Raw genomic sequence first — 24,194 nt, 5'->3', positions numbered from 1 at the left:
ATTTTCTTATCTTATCACTCATTATTTGAACATCATAAGCTTGACACAATTCAGCATAGCATAAGCAGCAATAATAATAGTGATACACACAATTGTGTACATATGGCCGAGTTTTTAATTAATTAGAACTGCTAAAACATGCGCCATAAAATCTGTTCACTCGCTACTGTTTGGAGGCATTTTGTTTCAAGGCAGCTTCGCGCATTCGGGATAATATATCACTTTCAAACTGTAAATGTCCTTTGAGTGTGGTTCGATCGAGATATTCATTCGTTGGATTGAATTCTGCAGTAGTTTCGGTAGCTTGGTCACATTGCTTCGATTTGTCCGACGCGTATCGAAACGGCACCGCCGAACCATCGCATGCTGCTTTCGCTTTCGACATCGCTTCCTCACTGCCAAAGCTCAAAATGGCGAACTTTTTCAAACCTTTGCTAACAATAACATCTTCCACTACGCAAAACTAAAATATTGAATATGCAAATACGTTCATTGAATGGAACATTTTCTCATTTGTCACTTTTTCAAACTGTTCACGAATTGATTCTTCAGAAACATTTCCCGCTGAATCATCCCATTTTACCTGAAATAAAAATCAACTGTGCTTTACAAATGGCTGTAAAGTAGAGCAAGAAGCGAAATGAAGAAACATCCATTTGACAAATTGGTGAGTAAATTTTTCAAATAAATAAATAAATATATATATATATATTAAAAGTTGCCATTTACTTTAAGAACAAAGTCAGAATGACTAATGTTTGAGGGCTTTCGCTCCTCTCGAACTTTCTTCTCAACTTTTTCTCGTTCTTGCTGTAAAATTTTCGAACCCGCTTTTCGCAGTCGTTCAATCTAAAACAGAATAATATTCATTAAAAAACTGAAGCTATTCAATGCAAACCACAAATACCTCCGTAGCTAGATCTTTATAAGCTTGCTGTTCTTCTTCTTTTTTCAAATTTACTTCATTTTCGCGTACCTCCAACTCTGCAAATCATCTTTTGTATAGTAGCAATAGTTGTCTTTAATAAGGGAAAATATTTCTTACAACTTAACTTACCTTCTCGCAGTTTTCGACGCTTACTGTCCAAATGCTCAAAACGCTTCTTAGCTTCTCGTTTAGCTTTTCGCAAATGGTTAAGTGCAGCTCGAGCGCTAGCATCGGTAAGAATTTCCAACGATCGAGATATTTTCAAAAACATTGCCGACGCTAAAATCAAATTCTTTGGAAAAGAAGCCCAACAAAACCTTTATATTCATTTACCAATGCACCCAATATACACAAACGCAAAAGTTTTCAAAGTACAACATCCAATACATTGAAATACTATGAAACTAAGTGCTAAAATGCAAACCTCGCTCTTTGCAGTCGGGATTTTTGTCCGGATGCCATTTCAAAGCTTGCTTTCGATAAGCTTTTATAACATCGTTCTCTGTAGCATCTTCATCAACTTCCAACAACTCATAAGGATCAAAATCTAATTTTTCTGTTTTAGACATTTTCTAAAATAATTTTTTTTAATTTAAAAAACTTCAAAGGAAACGAAATCACTTCTATTATATAAATGAAATGTGAGTTAAAAGATATTAATAGAGAAAGGCCAATTAATGCGTAAAAAGAAACCCGCTTAGAAATCAGCCATTAAAATTTATACTCTTCTGCACTACATTAATCAACTTTGATCAAGTTATGACACGGTATAATTGTAATTTTCAAGTATGAATAATTTTTTGAAAGCTAATAATTTCAATTGAAATTGTTAATTTTTTATAATTAATAAATGATTTTACATCGGGAAATTTGTAAATGCTAGCTGTATTCTTTTAGTTTCAAACATTATCAGTGTAATTCAAAAAGTTGTTCTTGACCTAATATTAGCTTTTTCATATGTCATTTACTAACAGATATTAATTCTTTTTCTTTCTTCATTTAACAGCCATAAAAAGAATGCAAAGGATGATCAATTCAAGTCGCATTTCCAAATTTCATCTTAATTTTATTTTAGTTACAGTATTCCATGTTTACTTGATGCATATTGTTTTTTATTTCTGAATGAAAATTTTGTGTCATTTGCTTTTGTACATTTAAAATGTGATTTTTTTTCTTTAAATTAATGAATTTTAATTTTTTTTGTTCCATGTATTTTACCAAATGACGTGAGTTAAATTTTTTTCGTCTAAATTTAGTAAAATTCTATTTATTTCTAAAAAAAGAGTTTCCCAGTTTCAAACACTTATTTATGACGCGTAATAAGATGTGTATTTTCTGAACATTTTTTTATTGACTTAAAATGGAACAGACGATTAATGTTGTCATTGTGATTGCCTTTTAGCGTAAAGAGACCAGTTTGGCAGTGACAAACAGCAGCAATTTGAACGTATCCATGGGAGTGGCGATTTGGCTCTTTTTAGCTTATTGATGACACTGTGCAATATTGTTAGCCATCGGTTGACAGTATTGTCTGTGCGGTGGTAGATGCGGCATTTTCTTTCGCAGTAATATTTCATTGAAATTTGAAACTGGTTAAAAATTGACAACACAGTTTTACATTTGAACCTGTTTTACTAGAATTGAAATAGCATCTGCTTTTGAACAAATTGGTTTCGAGGTGCGAAATAAGTTGTAGTAAGTTCATTTGATTTATTTTTTTGAATTGAAAGGGTTACTGTGAAATTGTTGTTGTTTATAGTGAAATTTAACAAAGCTTTATTTTTAATTTTGTTTTGAAATTAGGCTTCTCCATGGTTGAATCGTCGTCAAATCGGCTTCTAATAGCCGGTTTAACAGCTGCGTTTGTGTCTTATTTGTACAGCGTTTACACGAAACCTGATCACAAAGTGCCTTTTTTTATGGAAGAGGCTTTGATCAAATCTTGGCAAAAAATGATGCAAGTGCCTTCTATCCAATTCAAGAATATCCTCATCGGGTAGGGTGATTTCATTCATTGGACTAGCTTTGATTTTGAACAATGTATAATCGAAGTAATTATTGGCATATTTAGTTGTTTATTTGTGTTGAACTTCATCAAATCGTGTCATTTGAGTGATTACTCTATTTCAGTATAAACAGTGATGTGGATCTGATCGTCTCGGGTACTCAGATGATGTCCAGATTGAATGTACATCCTAGTTCGGCGGTTGATCACCACGAAATTCAAACTTTACAGCAAGTGGAGGAGATGTTCGCGTTGAGCTTCAGTCGTGGAGTTCCAACTGAACGATTTGTAGCTAATTCGGCTCTTTTCAACGAACTGATCAGCGTAGCCGAGACGAAACTGTCTTCAGCCGAGGTGATTTGTGCGCATTTGTGATTTTTGTTCTTTCTGCACAATTGGTGAATGGAACTATTTCAGGCTGCAATTGGAGGCAATGCAGCTTTGATAGCGCACAACATTGCTTCCGATTTCGAACATGCCGAAGTGGTTCTGGTCGGTCCGATTGGTCCAAAATTGAAAGCGCTTTTGCATCCGAGAATATCAACGCAAAATTCGACCGTCATCGCTCGAGACGAATATCATTTGATCATGGAATTTCGATATGGTGAGACGTGGGGTGATTACGTCGCTCCCAGCTATAGTCGCTTTATCACATCTCACGATCATTTCAGGTTGATATAAGAGGCGTTTGTTTTTCAATTCGATTAATTAATTCGATTGTTTGTTTGTTTGTTTTTTCAGTAGTAGCGCAATTATTATTGACATGTTCTTCAACACGATTCCAAACTTTCGACCAGATCTGATAGTGCTGACTGGCCTGCATTTGTTGGAATTTCAAGCGAAAGAACTTTGGACAGAAAAATTGACTGTCATTAAGCGTAATTTAAATCAAGCAAGACGACGGATACCTTTCCATTTGGAACTCGGCCACATGTCGAACAAAGAATTCGTGAAAATGCTTTTACACAAGGTGCTTTTTTTGTTCTTTCTTTTTCTACAAAATTGTCCGATTATTAATATTGTGCCAATTTTCAGGTAATACCTTACGTGGATTCGTTGGCACTTTCTGAACAAGAGTTGATGATTATATCTCATGTTGGTGGTGGACCGTACGCGGACCAGTATCCGCTCAAGTCGATCACCATCCACGCCCATAAGGCGACGGAAATTTTGGATTGGCTGCTGCATGAATACGGTCCTAGGAAATCTGAAGAAAATTCCAAACGTCGATACTTCCGTCTCGGTAGGGTCTATGTGCACAGTTTGACGTTCCACATGATCGCCACCCGGGGTACTGAATGGTCGAACGGCGCCGCCTCGTTGGCCGCTGGCGCTGTGGCAGCAGCCGAAATAGCCTGTGGTCAGAAAAAATCTGGCGGCGATCTCGACTCGCTGGAACTTCGAGTCAGCGAAGTGCATCTGGTCGATAAGAGCACCGACCGCAAGTACCGATTCAACGCTCACAACCCAATAACCAGCTGGATGCGCGAAGAGGTGCTTTTCATCTACACGCCAATATTGCTTTGCAAGCATCCGGCCAAAACAGTCGGCGTTGCTCAGGCGGTCGACGCCAACGCTTTGATGTATTCGCAATTTTTCAAACTATACTAATGACATTTGTAGATTTTTCCTTTTTTTCCTTTTCATCACATTTATTTCAATAGATTGATCATACGTTCAGTTGTTGATTTCATAATTCCTATTTGCATATTCTTGTTTCTTTTTCGCCTAGCTTTTACGTAGTTCATGATGGTTGTTGTTCTTTTTCAAGCATGATGAAACACGTCCGGTAAATAAACTACGCTTCATTCAACAATGAATATTCTGTTCAAGAATGCATCTTATCAATGTTGAAGAAAGAAAAGAATGAACCTATTGGTCGATAAATGCACTTTGTACAATGCTAACATTTTACGTGCTCGTAAATTCGTTATTTATGATAATATACTGCAAAATGATAATGAATCAGTGTTTGTTCTTGCTAATCGTAGTTATCACGGATGAATGAATGCATTGAATTGCAAATATTCAACTACCAAGTACATTGAAGTATAAGTATATATATATTATGAAGATAAAACTGCTACAAAATTTTTTATATTAATTAGTAGCAGTTCAATTGTAATATGATAATGATTGTATGCTTGTATCAAATATCACTGATACTGCAGTGATTTTTTATTTTCTTTTCCTTTTGCAGTGATTTTTATTAACATGAGAGTCACAAAGAATACTGTACATCAGTTTTCATTGTTATTTGAAAGTTTGCGGTGATTCGTTAGTTTGCAAAGCAGAGTTGGAAAAGTAGAAGAAGAATATCTTGCTCACTAAAACTTTTTATGACGGTATGCATAATTATTATTTATTTTATTTTTAATAAAACGTCGTAAAGCGCTGTGGTAATTGTTACGTTAGAATATGTTTCTTTGTTCACGTCTCTCCTGCTTCGAGTTTCAGATTATGATTTTTTTTAACGTGTGATTTCAATCTTGCATCTAGCCAAACATAAATTAAAGCAGCAGTGAAAAATTAACAGTCATTATTTATTACTTTTAAGAACGCAAAATCTCATCTCACACTAGTTATCTGTTTGACATGTTTGTTTTCTTTATCAATTATGAGCAGATCAAATGACTTTTCCAATTTATTTCAATTGATTAGTATTCACACTTCTCGCTTTTATAAAATTCAATTTCTGTTCCTTGTGTAATTCTTTTAACCTTTCAACTAGATGTTGCTTTTTGGGAGATGAATCACTTGAGCACCGTATTCAACGCTTTCCATCTTAATGTCAAACGAATGGTTCAAAATAAAATTTTCATTTTGAAAATTTTGCACAGTTGTGCACAGGTTGTACATTTTATTGTTAAACGTTATAAATTTCATTATCCCATTTGTGCACGCATCGTTTATTTACGATAGAAACAAACTAGATTTTTTTTCAATAGACAAAATTGTCTGTGAAACTTTTCTTCTCGCGAAAAGCAGCAACAACGTGGGGGTATTAAAAGAGTGGTTTTTTCTCGTAATTCGTTCCCAAGTGCATTTGCATTTGTTTGTTGTATTTTATTTATTTGATGATGTTGTTGCCGATGATGCAGCTTAACGTCTGTATAATAGGTGAACACGTAAATTACATTTTTGTTTGATTTTTTCTCCATTTTTACAACAGTTTTCAATAGCCTGCATTCCACTTTTTCAATTACACCTGACCTTTTGATGAACCTATTATGGCAGTGATCATACGGTAAGATTGTTACCTGCTATAAAAATTTTTTACTGTCCCACAAAACTGGTTGTTTTGGGTAAAATTTATAATAAAATTTTGTCTGTTAACAAATAAGTAACAAAAGTAGAAGTGCACAGCAACTGTACCATTTGGTATTAAATGATCATTATATAGTGTATAATATAATATATAATATATTATATAATGTAATATAATATAATATTCTATATTCTATATTATATGAAGCTAAAATGACGGAGGTTGACTTCATCATCCTATTGTTGCGTTGTTTTCCTTTTCGTTTATTGGTTTGCATTCGCTAGCTGCGCTGTTTGGCCAATAAATTTCATTAAATTTTCAATCAGTATATTTGGGGGCGTTCGTGTCACCAAGGCATTGTAGCGACACCAAATTAGGACGGCAGTGAGGTACTCAGAAATGATACCTGATTACCTACAGTACACCTTAGATGTACGATTGCTTTGTAAGTGAACGTCTGATGCGGCAGCTGTGTTCAATGTCGGTGAGACTTGCTTGACAATCAGACTTTCTTCGTTTGTCAAAACGAGTGCTGTCTCACTTAACGGATCTGTTCAGTCGGCTTTGGTCATTTCACATTTGAATTTCTTTTTCGCTGTGATCAACTGCTATTTTGTGTGTGCGTGTGTCTTTGCTGAATTTTTCCCACAATTTCTCGTCTTGTACGGCTAGTCCGAATACTGGCAATTGGGTTGAGGTGGAATTTATGCATTGTGTATTTTTATTTATGTTTTCAAACATTTCTTAGGATAACTTGTACAAGCTTCTTGTGCATTTGCATTATTGTTCCCGATTTTTGCGCTTTCTTGCCTTTGGTTCTTGCGCAATATGATCAGCTGAATGGGGTTGAGCTGCTGTTTCAGCAATTTGTGTTTTTCTTTTTTTAGATAACTTCAATCCGAAAAGTATAGTCTTCCATTGTTATATTTCGGGAGACGATGGCCACGTCCCGGACGGCTACCAGTTCTTCTGGTGCTCATGGCTCATCCGCGTCTTCATCTTGCGGCGTGCTCATGGTCGGTCCGAATTTTAAAGTTGGTAAAAAAATTGGATGCGGAAACTTTGGTGAACTCAGATTAGGTATATGTGTAGAAAAAGATAAATTTTTAGCGTTTTAAGTATTTGATTTTTTTTTCATAAAGGCAAGAACTTATACAACAATGAGCATGTGGCGATCAAATTGGAACCGATGCGCTCTAAGGCACCTCAACTGCATTTGGAATTTCGATTTTATAAGCTGCTTGGTGTGTCAGGTATGAATTTTATCATAATTACTTATTTTAATTTTTCGGCTTTACCGTTTCCAAGTTTAACACATTTTTTGAGCGTAAATGTATTTTTTCTTATTCGCAACTTGTGATCATGATTGACATGCGCGTATGTATGTGGAAATGGCCCGAACCAATCGATCACCTTGGCACCGCCACGTGTCCACTAATAACTGATTTTCAAGCACTTTTTAAAACAACTTTTCATTACAATGAATGTTGGCAAAAAGCATAGGCAAGAAGGCGACTATATAATGCAATAGTTTGAAAACAGATTTTCTTCTTTCTATGCCCTGCTTATTGGCAACGCATTCTTTGTTGTCATTTGCCATTTGACGTAAGGTCATTTTGAAGCGATACAATTTTGATGGAAAAGTTGAATAAGCGGCAAGGCGTCTACCAGAAATGTTGCCAAGCCGGATTTGATCAAGTTAGCTGAAGCGTAGTTGAAAACTCGAAAGCGTTGAATGTTGAAGAAATTAGTTCCAATTTAGAGTACAAAAATTACCCGTGCATAGATTTCAAATTCATTTATTTTTATTGGTATTTTTCAAGAATGAAAGAATATATTTTCTCTTAATATTCAAAAATTTTTTGGTTGTTGCTTTTGTGAAACCGGCCGAGTATAATTTTCATTTATTTTTATTCGGATGCTTTAATTGTTTTGCTTTTCTCTTTCATGTAGTATGCCAACGATTTCTTCTGTTTGACTAGTTTTTCAGCAGGGGTACTAATCTTTTCTCATTTTTCGAAAATGCATATTTGAACGAACCCTGTTTCAGCTGAGGTCTGCATTGATTTGTGCGATTCCATTGCGGTTGGTTCATGTTTATTATTACAACAGTTGAATGAAAGTTGTTATTCGATCAAATTTTCAAAATTACGTATTTATTTATTTTCACGTTGAAGTTGGTTTAAAATGGTTTATTTTTAAATATAATAATGATAAGAATAGTGATACATTCAATTGTAAAATTCATAAAAGTGAATAAGAAATTTTCACGAACGAGAACTCCTTTCTTATATTTGGTAAAAGTTGAAATTGACCTAAATGTTTAACTGGTGAATTGGCGGCTGTTATTTATTATAATCTGCGTTTGGACGCTATCGGGAAATATTACCCTGAAATGATTGAAGTAAGATTGAATAATTTGAAAATTTTTTTCCAAAATTATGATTGATTTTTACTCAATTGGAGCGTTGTTGCAGTTGAAAAATTTCTGGATATTGCGTGAATGTCGTCGATGCGCTGCATATCAGTCTGTTGAATGTGGGAAAAATGGAATTCCTCTTTTTCTTTCTCCATATTTTTTCTTTTTAACTCGTCCTATAGAGAATGACTTCCACTCGTTTGTTCTGTGAATAATGCTTTTCAATTTGTTCCTCAATTGACACAGTGAAAAATTAGCATAACTTTTTGCATATTATTAATCTGCTGGATTGGTTTATCGAATTTGGAAGTAGATTTACAGGATTGCTTTCAATAGCTGATGTTGAATTTGTAGAAAAAGGAACAACCAGACAAAAATAAGAAAAAATAATTGAAAATTTGTTGTCGTATTTAATGGTGTTTTTGCTTTTGCAGAGGGTATACCCCAAGTGCATTATTTTGGTCCATGCGGCAAATATAACGCTCTGGTGATGGAACTGCTCGGTCACTCGTTGGAAGATTTGTTCGATCTTAGCGATAGAAAATTTTCGGTGAAGACGGTTTGCATGATCGCCATGCAGCTGTTACGGCGCATGGAATATGTCCACTCGAAGCATTTGATTTATCGGGATGTGAAGCCGGAAAATTTCCTCATCGGTCGTCACTCAACTCGTAAACAACACATTGTCCACATAATCGACTTCGGCTTAGCAAAAGAGTACATCGATCCGGACACCAGCAAGCACATCCCTTACCGAGAGCACAAATCGTTGACTGGTACCGCAAGATACATGTCCATCAACACTCATTTGGGTCGAGGTAGGCTATTTTGTTTTTCTTATTTATTTCTGTATTTTATTCTCTGAAATAACTATTGTTAGTTGTTAGTTTTTTCTTTGAATCTTTTATCAGTTCACTGTTCGCAATTTGCATGTTGCAGAAGTATAATTGAATTTTTCTGCTCCACTGAACGGCTCAGCTAATTGCTGTCGGACTTTCATCATGTTCACATGTGTTTGCTGTTTATAGTTTCAGTTCTTCAATGTTTAAATAGAATTAATTCGCTTACACTCTGTCAGATACAACTTTGCGAGGTTTTATTTCGAAAAATGCACTCTCTCTTTCCATTCTTTTCGATCGATTCTGTGTACAAAGAACAGTTTCATTTATTATCACTATTCTTATTATTGATGGTTACTGGTGCAGCTACATTTACATAATGCATTTTCATATTTATTTCCTATCAGTGTTGTTGTTTCTCTTTTTCTTTTGCACTAGCAGAGGTGATGAAATTGATTGGCGTGATAGCTTAGCAATTAACTGCAGCTGTTTATACGGCGCGGAATTTTAGAATGGTTTGAAAAAATTCGTCATACAAAAATGGATAAACAAGTGTTTGTATAGAAGGAGAGAAAGTTGAAATCAACTGGGATATCCTACTTGTATAAATAAATAAATAAATAAATATATGCATGTGTTGTTGTAAAACGGGCCCAGTGATTTGAACAACGAATTCGCTTCTTGTAATAAATCACGCTCGTGTCAACTAGGAATTCAGTATTAACGGAGGTTGGAAATTGAATTGGTTGGTTTTGCATAACAAGCTGCAGTAGTTGCATTTTGAGCAGCGTTGCAATTTCGATAGCATTTCGGTCATGGGCCGGAGATTTTCAGACTCGCAAGCATGCTTGTTGCCAACAGGGTCAAACGGCAAATCGAATAGCAGGCCGTCAATAGTTGGCTTGAATTGTTTACCATATATATATAATATATATTTAGTAGTGGATCAATAAGCATCGCAGATGAGTCTTGTTTTCAAGCGGTGAATGAATGGATTTGTTGAAACAACAACAAATTCTCTTCGCCACATAATAATCTACTCCGCTGATAATTTACAATTCTCTAATGAAAAAAAGTGTTATTTATCTATTTTAATTATTTTTTTGAGGGGGGGGGAGGGGCAAGGCGTAGTTGCTGACGGTTGCAAGTAGGATGTCGGGGATAAGTTTTTCTGTGTTTTGTTCCATTGAATTAAGATTTGAGTGAAAAGCGGTACACACATATCGGTGAATCGAGCTCGCAGAAAATGTATCGATTGTTATAAAATTGGATAAAAAATCACTTGCGCGCAGGGAGGAGAATTTTATCCATTGAAAATTGCATTGATTCAACGTACATTAATTAGATGCTTTTGAAAAGTGCGGTACCACTTCTTGTAAAGTGGAAGTTTTATTTGCTGAAGATTTTTTCTTAGTTTGATTTTTCCCCATCTTTTAATTTATTACGATTTTCTTCACTTCATTGGAATCTTGCTGCACCTTTTTCCAGCCCGTTGAAATGCAATAGCCATTTTTGCATAATATGAGTAGTGTTTGTGCAAATTTGAATTATTTTCAATACTGATTAGTTTTTTTTCTTATTTCTGATAAAATATAATGAATAATAATGATGATGATGATGACTAAGAACAGCCGAGAAGAATAGAACAAGCGAAGCTTGAAAGTGCAATTATGAGAGGTTGATTGTCAATGCTTTTCAGAGATTCATAAGAAGAAAAAAAATCTTTTTTTCTTTTTAATTCATAACTGGCGTTTTATTGAAATTGCTTTTGACGCTTCAACGATTTTTTGCTCAATGAACGTCGTTTGTGCGTAGTTTTGATGAATGGGAAGATTAAAAAGCGAGGGGAAGAACATTTCGAGTTATTTGTATTTGTGGAAAACTGAACTTTCTTTTTTTTTCTAATATCAATTGATGCTTTGCAAACAGTATATATGTTTAATTGATTTTAGATGTAATTGGGTTCAATCAGTTTGCTATTATTATTTTTATAGATTAAGGAAAAGATTCTCTTTTTTAAATCTAATTTTTAAATATTCAGTTTTCCAACATTGCGTATTCCAACTACATTGTAATTAATATGCGTATGCTATGTTGCATACATGCATGCATTGAGATAATGTGGTGAATGAGAAAGATGGAAGCGAATTAATTTAGTTTGTGTTTAAAATTTCATTTTTATAGAACAAAGTCGCCGAGACGATTTGGAAGCGTTGGGGCACATGTTCATGTATTTCCTTCGTGGAAGTTTGCCATGGCAAGGTCTGAAAGCGGACACTTTAAAAGAACGTTATCAGAAAATCGGTGACACCAAACGGGCAACTCCGGTGGAAGTGTTATGTGAAGGTTTTCCAGGTAAAATTGGTTTGCCCTTTTTGTCTGCAAGCACACATATACAAATATATATATATATATATATATATTGTTGTTGCTGTTGTTTTGTAGAAGAATTTGCCGTCTACTTGCGCTATTCTCGACGTTTGGACTTTTTCGAAACGCCAGACTATGATTATTGTTGGGAATTGTTCAAATCAGTCATGGATCGCAACTGTTGGTCTTACGACAATGAATTTGACTGGACAAGCAAATTGAACCAAGCAGTATGCATTGTTGTTGTTGTTGTTGTTGTTGTTGTTTATCTTGATATGCTTCTCACTTTAAGGCAACGCCAAGCTCGTCGTTTCACTTGTCTGATGCGGTGCCGAATTCGTCGAAAGAAGCAGAAAAAAGGCGCTTGTCATCCAATCCTCAAAAAGCCGAAGATCGCATGCGCAACTTTCGACAATCCACCGCGCTGCTTGCCGTTCTGCACAACGATAGGCACCATAGTTCAGTAATGGTCTGCGATTCAGTGATGTTTATTTGTTTGTTTGATTGTTGTTTATTTTAATTGCATTATTTTGAAACAACAGGCGATCAATTCGAATACGGTCGACGTGGTTGATGATCCCGGTGTACGTTCTCAGCAGCCGATCAATCCTCAGATGGATTCTGGCGACTGTGATACAAAGTATGCAGAAAATTATTGCTTTTTTCTCCCTCTTTCTTTTCACAGTTTTTTCAACATCCAACTGTGCATCACATTGTTCCACTGCATTTCAGATGCTGTTGCTTTAAACGAGCCAGAGCGAAGACCAGAGCGAACAAAAATGAAAGTTGATCAGAAAATTATTTGAACAAAATCTACGGCCGCAACAGAGGAATATACACAATTAGCAGCGCATATCCATTAGCCTACATCGAATGGGCATGTGTGCAAGCTGTGCGCACATTTTTTGTTTAGAATAGCTTCTAATTTTCCATGTCTTTATTTTCTCTCCTTCCAACCAACACGAAGCAAAAACAAAGCACCGCCTAAGCAATGGTCATGAAATACGTCACACCTCCCCTGCTTATACTGTTTTTTTTCCTTTTTTTATAGCAGTGCTTATCGGGATTGTTCTTTTTTTTGCCATCAGCGTCTACACGATCACACAACAACTGCGATATGCTGCAATGCTTGTCCGTCAGTTGCTGTGGTCTTGTAATCATCTCAGAAAAATGTTTTTTTCAATATATTGTTTTCAACAAGAAAAAAAATGAAAAATATTTTTTATATATGTTTTGCTTTTCAGAACCGATGTTGACGATGCCGAGATATCGGTGTCGACCTTACCAAATGTGTTTTTTTCTCATCCTTTTTATTTATTACTTCATTGCTATTATTATTATTACTATTATTATTTTTATTATTCATACTTGGAAAATCCACTCTGAAGCGTGTATGAAAAATGAACACTTTTTCGCCTTTCTTTCCCAGCCAACAATGATGGATGATGGTATAAATAAAAGAATTTTACATACAACAAAGAAGAGCAATTCGCGCCTGCTTTTCTTGCCTGTACTGTATTTGATCATGTCATTTGTCAAAAATAAAACGAGTTTTGAAAATTGAAAAAAAAGTGTTAATTTTTTCCAGCTAATCTTTTTCTTTTCTTCCATTATAATTATAATTATTATTTTCTCAGTCTAGCGCTTTTTCTGTATACTTAATGATATGGAAATTTTTTTTAAATATACGCCTCTCATTCACCGCCGACTGAAACTCACCATCGATCAAATGCATTTTTCCGTTATTTTTGCCATAGACAGACAGCTTTGTGTTGCAGATTTTGAAAAATGAAATAATAACTGTGATAATTGTTTTCTATTCTTATTGAGATGAAATCTCTTTTTCACCTGGAAGGAAATTGATGACGTCAACAGGGAGTGAATATGTAAATTTTGTGCTATTGATATCAGCGTGTCGGTGATTAGCATATTGTTAGAACAAAAGAGAAGAAACAACAAAAAAAGAAGAGAGGAGATGCATTGAATTAAAATTTGAAGAAAAAAACATTTAGAATATACTTCTTTTGTCAATAGATGAATAGCTTGGAGAAAGAAGTGTAGCAATTTGTGGGAAAGTGATTCGTCACGGTGGGCGTGTTCTGAAATTGTTTTGTGACCAGTTTGTCTTGCTGAAGCAGCCTGTGACGGTGGAAAGTGATGAACGATAACAGACCCGGTCGAAGCAACCGATCCATCAAGTGTATTGTCGAATTTATTTTCAACTGTTTGTTTGTTTGTTTGTTTATTTGTTCGTTTACTGTGCGGGTAAAGATATCCGGTGCTGAGAACGACTGCCACCCCAGAAACAGCACGTGACCATGACTCACCATGGACGGCCCTTCTGATGACCACCATCCCCGGATGGACGACGCCCCAGGCAAGCTCGTAATTCACTCCGATTCCATCGTTTGACATCTCTCGAACACCATTTTCCCAGTAGTTCAAATTACAGTATTGCTGCTGGCAATTGGCAACTGTCAGTGAAACAAACATTTGGCAGACTTTTTTGAAACTATTTTTCTAATTGTACGATGCAAACAGAGAAAAAACTATAGTTGATTTAAAAAAACTATTTAAAAAATATTATTTCAATAAATTATCGAATTAATTTTCGACATCAAAAATTAGCAATCAAGCACTTCAAACAAGGCTTACTACTTCTCAGCAGAAAGTAAACAATACATATTCAGTGTGTTAACAAGCCAATCGTAATTGCAGTTCGTTTACAATTTCCGCATTGATTTTTTAAAATAAAAAATGAATTTAGTTAGATCTGCTATTTTTAAAATAATAATTTGCTTTTTGAATGAATGAGAATTTGAAATGAAAAATAAACAAAACATCTAAATTTAAACAATTGTAAATTATTTTATGAAATTATGTCAATAATAATTTGCATAAAATGTAAAAATATTTTTAAAAAAATATTCAGGTTAATCAGCACAATAGCTGCAGTACAGTAAGTAGTACAGTGTGCAAAGCATGGCCAAAGAAGAAGAGTCTTTTTGCCCTGATTTTATAATTAAAAAAAACTATATGAATTTAGTAAAGTAGTTTTCAATGGAAAACCAAACTTGCTGCAGTGGCGTTCTTTCGACCCGATTCACATGCTTGTCATCTTTAAGGATCACAACAATGGTCGATAAGCTTGATTGATGTATAGCAGTGAGTGAATCACGGCTGATTATATCGTCATCGGCTTTGTTAAAAGGCAATCAAACAACGAAGACTTGTTTGCCTTGTCTGCAATAATTAGACACGTGCATATATTTATATATGTATATATGTATGTATTTAAATACACTCTCACAAGCACATACATATACATGTATGTATGTGTGTATGCATATATGTATATCAGTGAAATATAAATAAAGTGAAATAAATTTTCGATATGCATTCTGTGGAAAGGATTGCCCAAAACATCACTAACTGCAATAGAACTGTACTTTCAAACACCCCTTATACAGATGCGACAAAGTGTCGGCGCAGTCCAGATCGTATAAAGCGTCCAATGAATAGCTTCATGGTCTGGGCGCAGGCTCAACGTCGACAAGTGAAAACTATTCTGCCCGAAATGCACAACGCCGAAGTGAGCAAATGGTTGGGTAAATTGTGGCGCCAACTGAGCGACGAAGACCGACGCCCGTTCATGGAAGAAGCGGATCGTCTGCGCATTTTACACGCGATCGAATATCCAGACTACAAATACAAGCCGAGGAAGAAGAAGGAAAAGTCACCACGAATGCTGAACAAAGCTGACAAATCGTCCCCACTGTCATTGGAAAAGCAGAATCCATGGTTGACGTCCATTTTACAATCCAGACCGTTTGAAATGTTCCCAAACACTCCAAATTCATGCCAGTATTCAACAGCGACATCGGCCACTGGTGTCTCGTACCATCATTGCACAGCAAGCAACAGTCCCTATTACGACTACTGGCCACAAAGTTTTCATGCAAATTCTACATGGTTAGGTAATTCTTCCTTTTGATGACACTCAATTGTGATTGTTTTTGAAAATTTACAATATTTTTTCATTTCCTTTGTTTCTTAATTTAGTCGACATCACTGATTTGTTAGAATTTTACAAATTACTCTCTGTGTTTTGTATTTAAATTGAACATTAAATCGAATACAATAGTAAATAAGCGTGCGCTGTTCTAAAAATGAATATTCTTCCAACTTTATCGGCTCATAATGAAACTGGTAAACACATATCGAGTATACAATTTATTATTCTGAAAAGAAACATACATACATACATATGCATATATATGATTTAATAAAGTAAAATTATCACTTAAAAATAGTTGTGGAAATTTTGGTAAAACGTGTGAAAATTTTTCTACTATCTTGAATCACCTGAACATGTCTTGTAAAAAATATTTTATAGTGATAAAGCGACTAGTTTTGTTTAACTTATGTGACTAATGCCTTCATCGTGGACTGAAAACTGTCTGTACATGTCCAGTAACCACAGAAAGACTTGTGGAGATTTTAAATCTGACAATTTTAAAATTGGATTTTTAAGCAGGCGACAGTCTTTCTCTCTGATCATAGAACAGTTCATCGATAATTTTCACCTTCAAGCACAACAGGCAAAATTTTTGTTTTAATTCTATCTAAACTGAAAAATTCCGCATTTTAGTTTTCAACAGATTTCATCTGTCTGAAAGTGCTTAAAAATGTGAAATTCATTAAATCATATGATGTTCATATGATAATCTTTCTATGTTTACATATGCGACAACTGTTTTCAATGTTCTTTCCTCTAGCACAAATTCATAATTGCGCATTCTATTATTATTATTATTATTATTATTATTATTATTATCATTGCATCAGTCGCTACTATGATCTTGCTCTGCATATATTATAGGCATCTCAGATTTGCAGCATCATAGTTATAAGGAAACTGATTGAAAAATGAAAAAGGTGGTTCTTTAGCTGTTTACTTATAAATTAAATAAATGAATGTAAATGCAATAAATAATAATTATTTTTGAAAATCAGCCGTAATTTATTGCAGAAGCAAATAATTTTTGTAATGTAATGCATTTTTTTATAATCTAAATATAATACAGTATACTGAAAAGCATATACCAGATCGTCCCCTCTGGCAGTTGTATTAAGTACTACAGCGGTAAAAAGCAAGCATTATTTGTGTTGGATAATACTAAAATGCTTAAACACAGAAAAAAACAACGTGATTTAGGAGGCCGTCATAAAATTAAAAGTCAACTGATAGCAGTAATGCTTGCATATCATTATTACTGTCATAAATGTAGTTTATATTTAAGAGTTCAGGAAGAATTGAACATGTTTATAAATTCCACAAATTTCATTATGTAGATATATTTATGTAATAAGCAGGGTAAGGTAAAGCATAAATTTTGAAAAGCACACTGCTACAAATTCTTTATTAAAAATGTGTTACAGTAATCCTTTTGTAAACTTTGCATAAAGACAAGTGAAAATTTTTAAAGTATATTAATTTAGCTTACTTAAAGTGATTATGTCTTAAATTATCATTTATTTGAATTTTATTTATTAATGAGAAGCAAATTTATTTCAACAATGCATACTGTAATTTCTGTAATTGTATTTTCAGAAGAATTACTAGTACAAAAAATATTTTTATAAATTAAATATTCTTATAATTTATTTTATATACTTTTTGCAAAATTTTAGGTAATTTTTTTCTTCTGTAAATGTTGCTACTTTTGATGTCAAAAAATTGTTTTTAATGAACAGTATATTACTAAAAAAACTGAAATAATTGAATTTTATTTATTTTTAAATTACGTAAGTAGTTATTTCCTCTAAAAAAATTTTGTTACTGCTGAAGTAACATATACAGTATGACTAATAACTTATTTACACTTAATTGTCATTTTATCAGGACATTGGATAATTGATTAAAGTAAGGATGTAAAATTTGTTCTTGACGGGTGTTGGAATTGTTGGATTGGAAAAAAATTTCCCTGACTGATTTCTTTTGTCGTTTTTTCAAAGTGCGATCGACTGAAATTTTTGCAAGGAAAGAAATAAAGAATTTTACTTTACTCCATCATTTCAACCGTCACGGTGATGAAAGATGGATCCCCCTCATCACCTAAATACATCTCACAGCATCATCTCAAAATCGACTTTACAATCTAGTAATTCAATTGTTAACTTTGTTTTTTTAACTTGTAATGTTTATTTTCTGTGAAGGTCTCCAGCCTTTGCATCCAAGTTCCGATGCGACTGAAACGCCAGCGAATGTGAGCTCATCGAACGACAAGGCTTCATCGACACAGAATCCTTCTGTCCGAAAACCTGTGTTAAAGAGATATTACGGCGTTTCTGCGTCCGGTGATCCTCTGTCGAGGGTGAAGTATTCTCTTCCACACAGTGAAGCGCAGCTTATTTGCAGAAGTAAAGCAATAAAACAGAAAGCTCTCGAGGATGCTGCGAATGATTCACCAAGCACCTCGCACAGCCTTCCCATACATAAAGTCTCTATTTCATCTCTTCCTAAGAAATCAAAAATGTACGATCCAAATGAGACTGTTGACAGTAAAATGCATGCTTCTGCTGAACAGAGCGCTGTAGAAAGAGCAGAATCTGGTTTATCTGAGAATGTAAAGCGTATTCTAGCTGCGCCACCTGTTATCGGAATTGGAAATATTGGATTGGAGGTCAGTTCAGCTTCTACTGGCAATTCTAATGTGTTTACGGAAGAAGTTACTTTTCCGCAATGTCATGATGCTTACACTCCAGAAGAAATCTGTGAAGCCATCATGTCTTTAGAATCAAAGGAAAATCCGGAGACTGTAAGCTCTCATTCTATGGAAATGCCCAGAGTTGTTGTGGCTCCGACTCATGAAGTGATCTTCAGTAGGCTTCAGAGACCCTTTTTCGGTGGCGTTGCTAGATCAACTTCGCGGTTTAATTTCAAAGGAAGAAGCTATGGTGCGAACTCAAATTTTCATTACTCTAAATCGGCTTTCGGCTCAGATTTTCCTGTTCAGCGGACTGATCTTTACCGAAAAGATGAAGTCAGGATTGCGGCGAAAAGACGTAGATTTTTGTTGCCATCTAAGAAGAAAAGAAGTTTCAAAGTTGATACGTTTTGCTTAATCAGTCTTTGCTCCAAAGTAAAATGGAGGTCGCTCATAGGCATGAGATTCAGGGCGAACAATTTTTTTGTTATGAAGAAGAAGAAGCTTGCAGAAATTCGGGAGGAAAAAATTGGATCGAATCATACGCTGTATTATTTGAGGAAGTATTTTATGAAAAATGCACGGAAGTACAGAATGTTCAAGGCGAAGTGCATTCGCGGAAGGCGGTTACGATTGAATGAAAAGCCGAAGATTTCTATCTTTGACATCACCAAAAAACTGCTTTGTCGTTTGCGAAACATTTTCTGCTGCAGTATATTGAGATTGTTTGTCAGCAAACACAGTGAAATCCGTTCGATAAAACTTCCCAATGATGACAAACTGCCCGACAAAGAAGAGTGTCTAAATTTTTTCAAAAGCAGCCGAATAGCGGATCAAGTGAATCTATGGTTTAGATTAAGTGGATTTTCATTTAAAACGCAAACCTTCCACGGTTATACTAAAAAAGAAATTATACAGCTTTTTCGCAACGTCAGTAATCCGGAAAGGGTGTATCAAGAAAGTGGTTCAATACTGGAGACCTTGCTTGCTTTTCGACCTAAATCGTACATCAGTGTTGAAAGAGAAGAATTGGAAAACAAATTTTTCTTCAAAAGCTACATCTATATGTCTTACATAAGCAGCCATAACCCAATGAACGAAATGATCTTCGCTGAGACTGAAGAAGCAAAGCGTCAAGCGACCATTCGTTACCTTACTGATAAAGAAATTTCTGAAGAAGAAGAAATTTCAGATCAGAAGGAACCGAGTTCACAACCAACGGAAACGATTAAAAAGTATATTTTATTTTTATATTTTGTAAAGCTTTTTTATGAAAGATGAATTGTTTCTAGTGATGTCGCAAGCGAGAACAGTCGCATATATAATCGAATGAAAGCGAGACTTCATCTTATTGAAAATCGTATCAGACGAAATAACACTGTGATTTCTCGTCTTAACGAATGTATCCGAGATGATAACCTTGAAATCGATAATCCTGTAGCAACCGTAGAAACTGAACGGTAATGCTGTGATTTTTATTGTTTATACATTTATACAATTAGCTTGTGTTGTTTTTTTATTTTTAGGGATGTTTTATATCGCATTTCAGATCGATATAATTATATTGATGATTCATATATTGGAGACTTTGTCGACATTAGACGCTTAGCTGCGTAAGTATTTCTTTTCTTTTTCATTTATTTTAACTTGATATTAATTTGTACTGCGTTTAATTGTTGCGAAAAGTGCAATGTTTATATGCTGACATAAAAGTGCATTCAAATTTCAGTTTACAGTTATCAGATTATTACACTGTTGGAAATAGTTAATTGCATAAGAATTACTGTAATTTGGATAGGTCTTATTTTCTTTTAATTTAATTTGATAATTCTGATTTGACAGGCATTTTGTACTTCAGTGCTGCTGTTTGTCATTGAAATGCTGATACTGTTTTTGTTTTTTTTTGTTTTACTCATTGGTGTTAGTTTTTATTTTTGGAACAAAATTTTAAGTAAGCATTTTGTAATGTTGAGGATATTATTAAAAGGAAAACGTGAAATTGCTCGCTTGTTTGTACATGAAGTTTATTATATTAAATAATTAATTGATGCATGATTTAGAATATATTTTTTATAAGAAAAACTATTTTATGGGATATTTTACAGTTTGTAGAAAAATGTATTGGAAGTTTATTTAAGTTTAGAAATGAAGTGAGATTATTCTATTTAAAGAATTTTTTAATGAGAAACTTGATATCAAGTGTGTATTTGAGGTAGTTTTTTAGGGTGAATTTTTTTTTGTTTTTGATAAAAATTGTTCAGAGTATGTTTGTGTTGACATTTGTAGAAAAGCGAAGGTTCACTTGAAGAAGGATGAATGTTTGTGTAAGCAGTGTCCGCCTTATGGGCTGTGTTATCTGTGTTCATTGCCGGCTAGCAGCGGTAATTATTTTGATCGTGAGTTTGACATGAATGGTCAAAGCGAGAACATCATGAAACGGGGACGGGGACCATGGTTTGAACATGACGAAGGTGAGAAGATTTCATTATTTTTTTTTCTTCCCCTTCTTTCTTGTTAATGGATAGCATAATTTTTCCACTAGATATAATACACGAAGCTATTCGATACAGCAAAATTCGAGCGTGTCCTGAATCTTGGTTGGGCATTCTTTGGTAAATTTCTTTGGTTTGATTTGATTTGGATGATGGTCGAGAAGAAACAAATTGCTGGTTGATTGTTTTCAGGAAATGGAAAAAGCGAAAACTTGATGGGGATGGTGATGAAGAAGCGAGACGTTTGTTAGAAAATTCGAAAGAGCCTACGTCGTTGTGGAAGCCGGAAAAGGAGAACTTGTACAAGCCGTTGAAATTGCCCAGAACGGTGAATCGCCGCCGCCACCGCCAGCGTTATCATCGCCAGGCTGGCCAGGCGGTTCGTCCCAGGCGCAGCTACAAGCAGAGCCGAGCGTTGAAGCTGCAGAAGATGTGTCGCAACCGAGTGAAGAATCGCAAGGCGACCACACCCAAGGCGTCGAGGGCCGGCGGCGGTCGGCAGCAGCAGAAAGCGGATGCTCAGAAATCTTCGGCCCGGACCAGGCTCCAAAAACGACGAAGCCCGGTTGCGGGGGTTCGGGTTCGTCCCCGTCGGTCGTTCGACATTGACAATATTGCGTTGTGTTTGAAAAGAGTTTCTGTCGACCGTGTTCGTTTGACCAACTTGAAAACTATACCAATTCCTGAGTATTATTCAGATTTGAAGATTTTTTTTTCAATTCTGCTTCATATGGTTTTTTATTTTTCATTTCAGATGGGAAAATGTTTCATTGGATAGTTATCAAGATGAATATGTGAGAGATGGGGGGGGGAGGATGGGGGAAATTTATTCGAAATGAAAATTATCCATTTCATTTAGAATGATGAAAATACTGAAGATCAGCATTATGTGGAATTGCATCGTCTTGGCGAAACGGTTGAACACAAAGAACGCTACGGTGATACAACTCAGAAGCGTCGACAGAGGCGAGTATCGAAGAAAACGGCTGATAAAGGTATGCCAAATCGTTCATCATTTTTGCATTAATTGAATTCGAAATGAGGTGGAAAAGTTGATTCTCATTAATTGGCATGAAAATACAAATAACTTTTTTTAGCCTTGAATTGATTTTTTGCGTTGTTTTTGATTTTATGAGTGAGTAATTGTGTTTCAGGTAAAAATTCAATGAGAGTTAAGAAGAGAATGGGACGTCGTGTGTCGGCGGTGGTGAACGATGACGCACCTGAAAGTGTTGAATGGCAAGCGTCAAAGCGTCATCATTCTTCGGGTAGTGTGATGGAAATTGGTGAGTACGGTTGTAGATTATTTTTTTTATTAATGTTTGATAATGTTTTTATTGTTCGTTTAAACAACAGACGATAGTTCAATTGCGATGAGTGTGGAAGAATCTTCAGAAGAGAAAAATGAAAGTGGAACCAAGGCCGACGCTGCCAGTGTCAGCCCAATGTTGACTTCTGATCAAACTGGAAGTAGTAGCACGTTGTTGGAGCTGAATTATCAGTGCGACACGTCTGATGAGAGAAATACACATCTCCTTGCATTGCTTAGAGGGGATGCTTTACCGATTGCTGGTGATATGAATACCGAAGACGAGTTGAATACCAACGGTGATAAAGCTTCCGGGTCTCATAATTTGTAAGCGTGTTTAAATCTGTGAAGGTAACATGTAAAAGAGAAAATACGAACTAATTTCGCTGTTCTTCATTTGTTTTCGAGAGAACAACTTAAGGTGCTTTGATTTTAACATGAAGAACGCGGTTTTCGTTTATCATTATCATCTATCTCTCACTTTTATTTTGACTTTCTTTTTTCAAGTATATGCATATTTATCGTTCACCATCCACTTCATATATACATACATACCATTCATGTATTTCTATTTATATATACACATACAATATATCATCAACATTTCACAGTCCATATTATTTCGGTTTTGGAACATTTTTACAAATCAAGGGTTTAGGATGTTTAGAACTTCGTTTCTTGTAATAAAACAAAAGTACATTAATGCTTAACTGAAAGGCAAATAAATGAGCAACAGTGATGCATAATGTGTTTAATAAAACAACTGTTTGAAAGTATCACTGAAAAACGTTCATAATAAAGTAGTTTTTCGAAAACTGAAGACAGAAGTTATCATACATGGGATGATTGATCGTCAAAATTGATAACAATCTTATTTGTTTGTGTCTTGTATTGTCTGAAAAATAACAAACAAATTATTAGACATAAAGAACTTCAACTGTCCAACTACTAAAAGCAAGTACACGAATAAAGAGCAGTACATTTATTTATTTATAAAAGCAAGTAGTTTTGAATCTATATATAGCTTTGATCTACTTTTATTTAAACCATGTTCCAAACTTTGTTTGTTCTTAAAATTCATATATCATGTATAATAATATTCAGATTTAGAATTTTTTATTTACTGCAATCAATGTTATTGATTAATATGCATATGTGATATAATTCATCAATGGTACATACTCGTAATGGACTCCACTTTCTTTGAAGAGACGTTCAGTAGCAGCAGTAGAGATGGTATCCAAACTATTCTTCAAAAAATATACAGATCTCACCCCAGACTGAATCAACAAACCTGCACAATGACTACATGGTAAATGGGTAGTGTACAAACAACATCCTTTAGCGCTGTTGGAGATTTTATTCACAACTGCATTTAAAGCAGCATGACAGACTTAAATCAATAACATTCATTGTAATTTCACATGATAACACTTACTCATAGAGATAAGAGAAACATTAAACGCTTAATAAAAAACAACCATCACAACAAATACTCACTGTATGGGTGCTTAGTTTCAAGAATGCTGTTTGCTTGATCCGCCCACGGCATACGATCATCACTGCACCCAGCTGGCATTCCATTATAGCCAACTCCAATAATATGATTATCTGAATTTACAATGCATGCTCCTTCCTGAAAAATTTAAATAAACAAATATTCAATCAATAAATTGCAGTAAGTTCAATATACGTATTTTTGTACTTGCATAATTGGATCTTTGCTGCGTTTAGATGATAAAAGAGCAACGCCCATAAAGTAATCGGTCCAGCTAATATAGTCTTCCCGTTTTTGATTAGCTGAATGCATTAAGCAAATAAAAAAGATTGTAACAAAAATAAAATAATTTAACA

The 24,194-nt window shown here is 34.8% G+C and overlaps 6 protein-coding genes across 6 annotated transcripts; 3 read left to right on the top strand and 3 right to left on the bottom strand.

The window, feature by feature from the left end:
- Positions 1–163: 163 nt before the first annotated feature.
- On the bottom strand, positions 164–1,497 carry Tsp_05421 (DnaJ protein subfamily C member 17). The gene is made up of 6 exons (XM_003371716.1): positions 1,353–1,497; positions 1,058–1,207; positions 908–984; positions 730–810; positions 488–583; positions 164–463 (listed from the first exon to the last, which is right to left on the bottom strand). The coding sequence occupies exons 1-6, from the start codon at positions 1,495–1,497 to the stop codon at positions 164–166; spliced, it is 849 nt and encodes a 282-aa protein (XP_003371764.1).
- Positions 1,498–1,687: 190 nt separating this feature from the next.
- Positions 1,688–4,544, top strand: Tsp_05422 (putative ADP-dependent glucokinase). Its single transcript, XM_003371715.1, has 8 exons — positions 1,688–1,695; positions 2,338–2,452; positions 2,659–2,686; positions 2,732–2,924; positions 3,059–3,287; positions 3,351–3,604; positions 3,675–3,903; positions 3,969–4,544. The coding sequence occupies exons 1-8, from the start codon at positions 1,688–1,690 to the stop codon at positions 4,542–4,544; spliced, it is 1,632 nt and encodes a 543-aa protein (XP_003371763.1).
- A 2,595-nt stretch (positions 4,545–7,139) lies between these two features.
- Positions 7,140–12,296, top strand: Tsp_05423 (casein kinase I). The gene is made up of 5 exons (XM_003371714.1): positions 7,140–7,281; positions 7,344–7,454; positions 9,055–9,438; positions 11,644–11,814; positions 11,905–12,296. Exons 1-5 carry the CDS (start codon positions 7,140–7,142, stop codon positions 12,294–12,296), a joined length of 1,200 nt encoding a protein of 399 aa, XP_003371762.1.
- A 773-nt stretch (positions 12,297–13,069) lies between these two features.
- Positions 13,070–14,322, bottom strand: Tsp_05424 (hypothetical protein). Its single transcript, XM_003371713.1, has 4 exons — positions 13,849–14,322; positions 13,519–13,594; positions 13,198–13,342; positions 13,070–13,157 (listed from the first exon to the last, which is right to left on the bottom strand). The coding sequence occupies exons 1-4, from the start codon at positions 14,320–14,322 to the stop codon at positions 13,070–13,072; spliced, it is 783 nt and encodes a 260-aa protein (XP_003371761.1).
- Positions 14,323–15,223: 901 nt separating this feature from the next.
- Positions 15,224–22,671, top strand: Tsp_05425 (putative HMG box). The gene is made up of 8 exons (XM_003371712.1): positions 15,224–15,806; positions 18,049–19,746; positions 20,089–20,152; positions 21,224–21,718; positions 21,786–21,825; positions 21,891–22,026; positions 22,186–22,317; positions 22,388–22,671. The coding sequence occupies exons 1-8, from the start codon at positions 15,224–15,226 to the stop codon at positions 22,669–22,671; spliced, it is 3,432 nt and encodes a 1,143-aa protein (XP_003371760.1).
- An 811-nt stretch (positions 22,672–23,482) lies between these two features.
- Tsp_05426 (deoxycytidylate deaminase) lies at positions 23,483–24,150 on the bottom strand. Its single transcript, XM_003371711.1, has 4 exons — positions 24,046–24,150; positions 23,841–23,976; positions 23,615–23,733; positions 23,483–23,590 (listed from the first exon to the last, which is right to left on the bottom strand). The coding sequence occupies exons 1-4, from the start codon at positions 24,148–24,150 to the stop codon at positions 23,483–23,485; spliced, it is 468 nt and encodes a 155-aa protein (XP_003371759.1).
- Positions 24,151–24,194: the final 44 nt, after the last annotated feature.

This window comes from Trichinella spiralis, assembly GCF_000181795.1.
Source record: "Trichinella spiralis strain ISS 195 chromosome Unknown Scfld9, whole genome shotgun sequence".
In the NCBI taxonomy this organism is placed as follows: domain Eukaryota; kingdom Metazoa; phylum Nematoda; class Enoplea; order Trichinellida; family Trichinellidae; genus Trichinella; species Trichinella spiralis.
The sequence above is the reverse complement of the archived record's forward strand: the minus strand, read 5'-3'. Positions and strand labels throughout refer to the sequence as shown.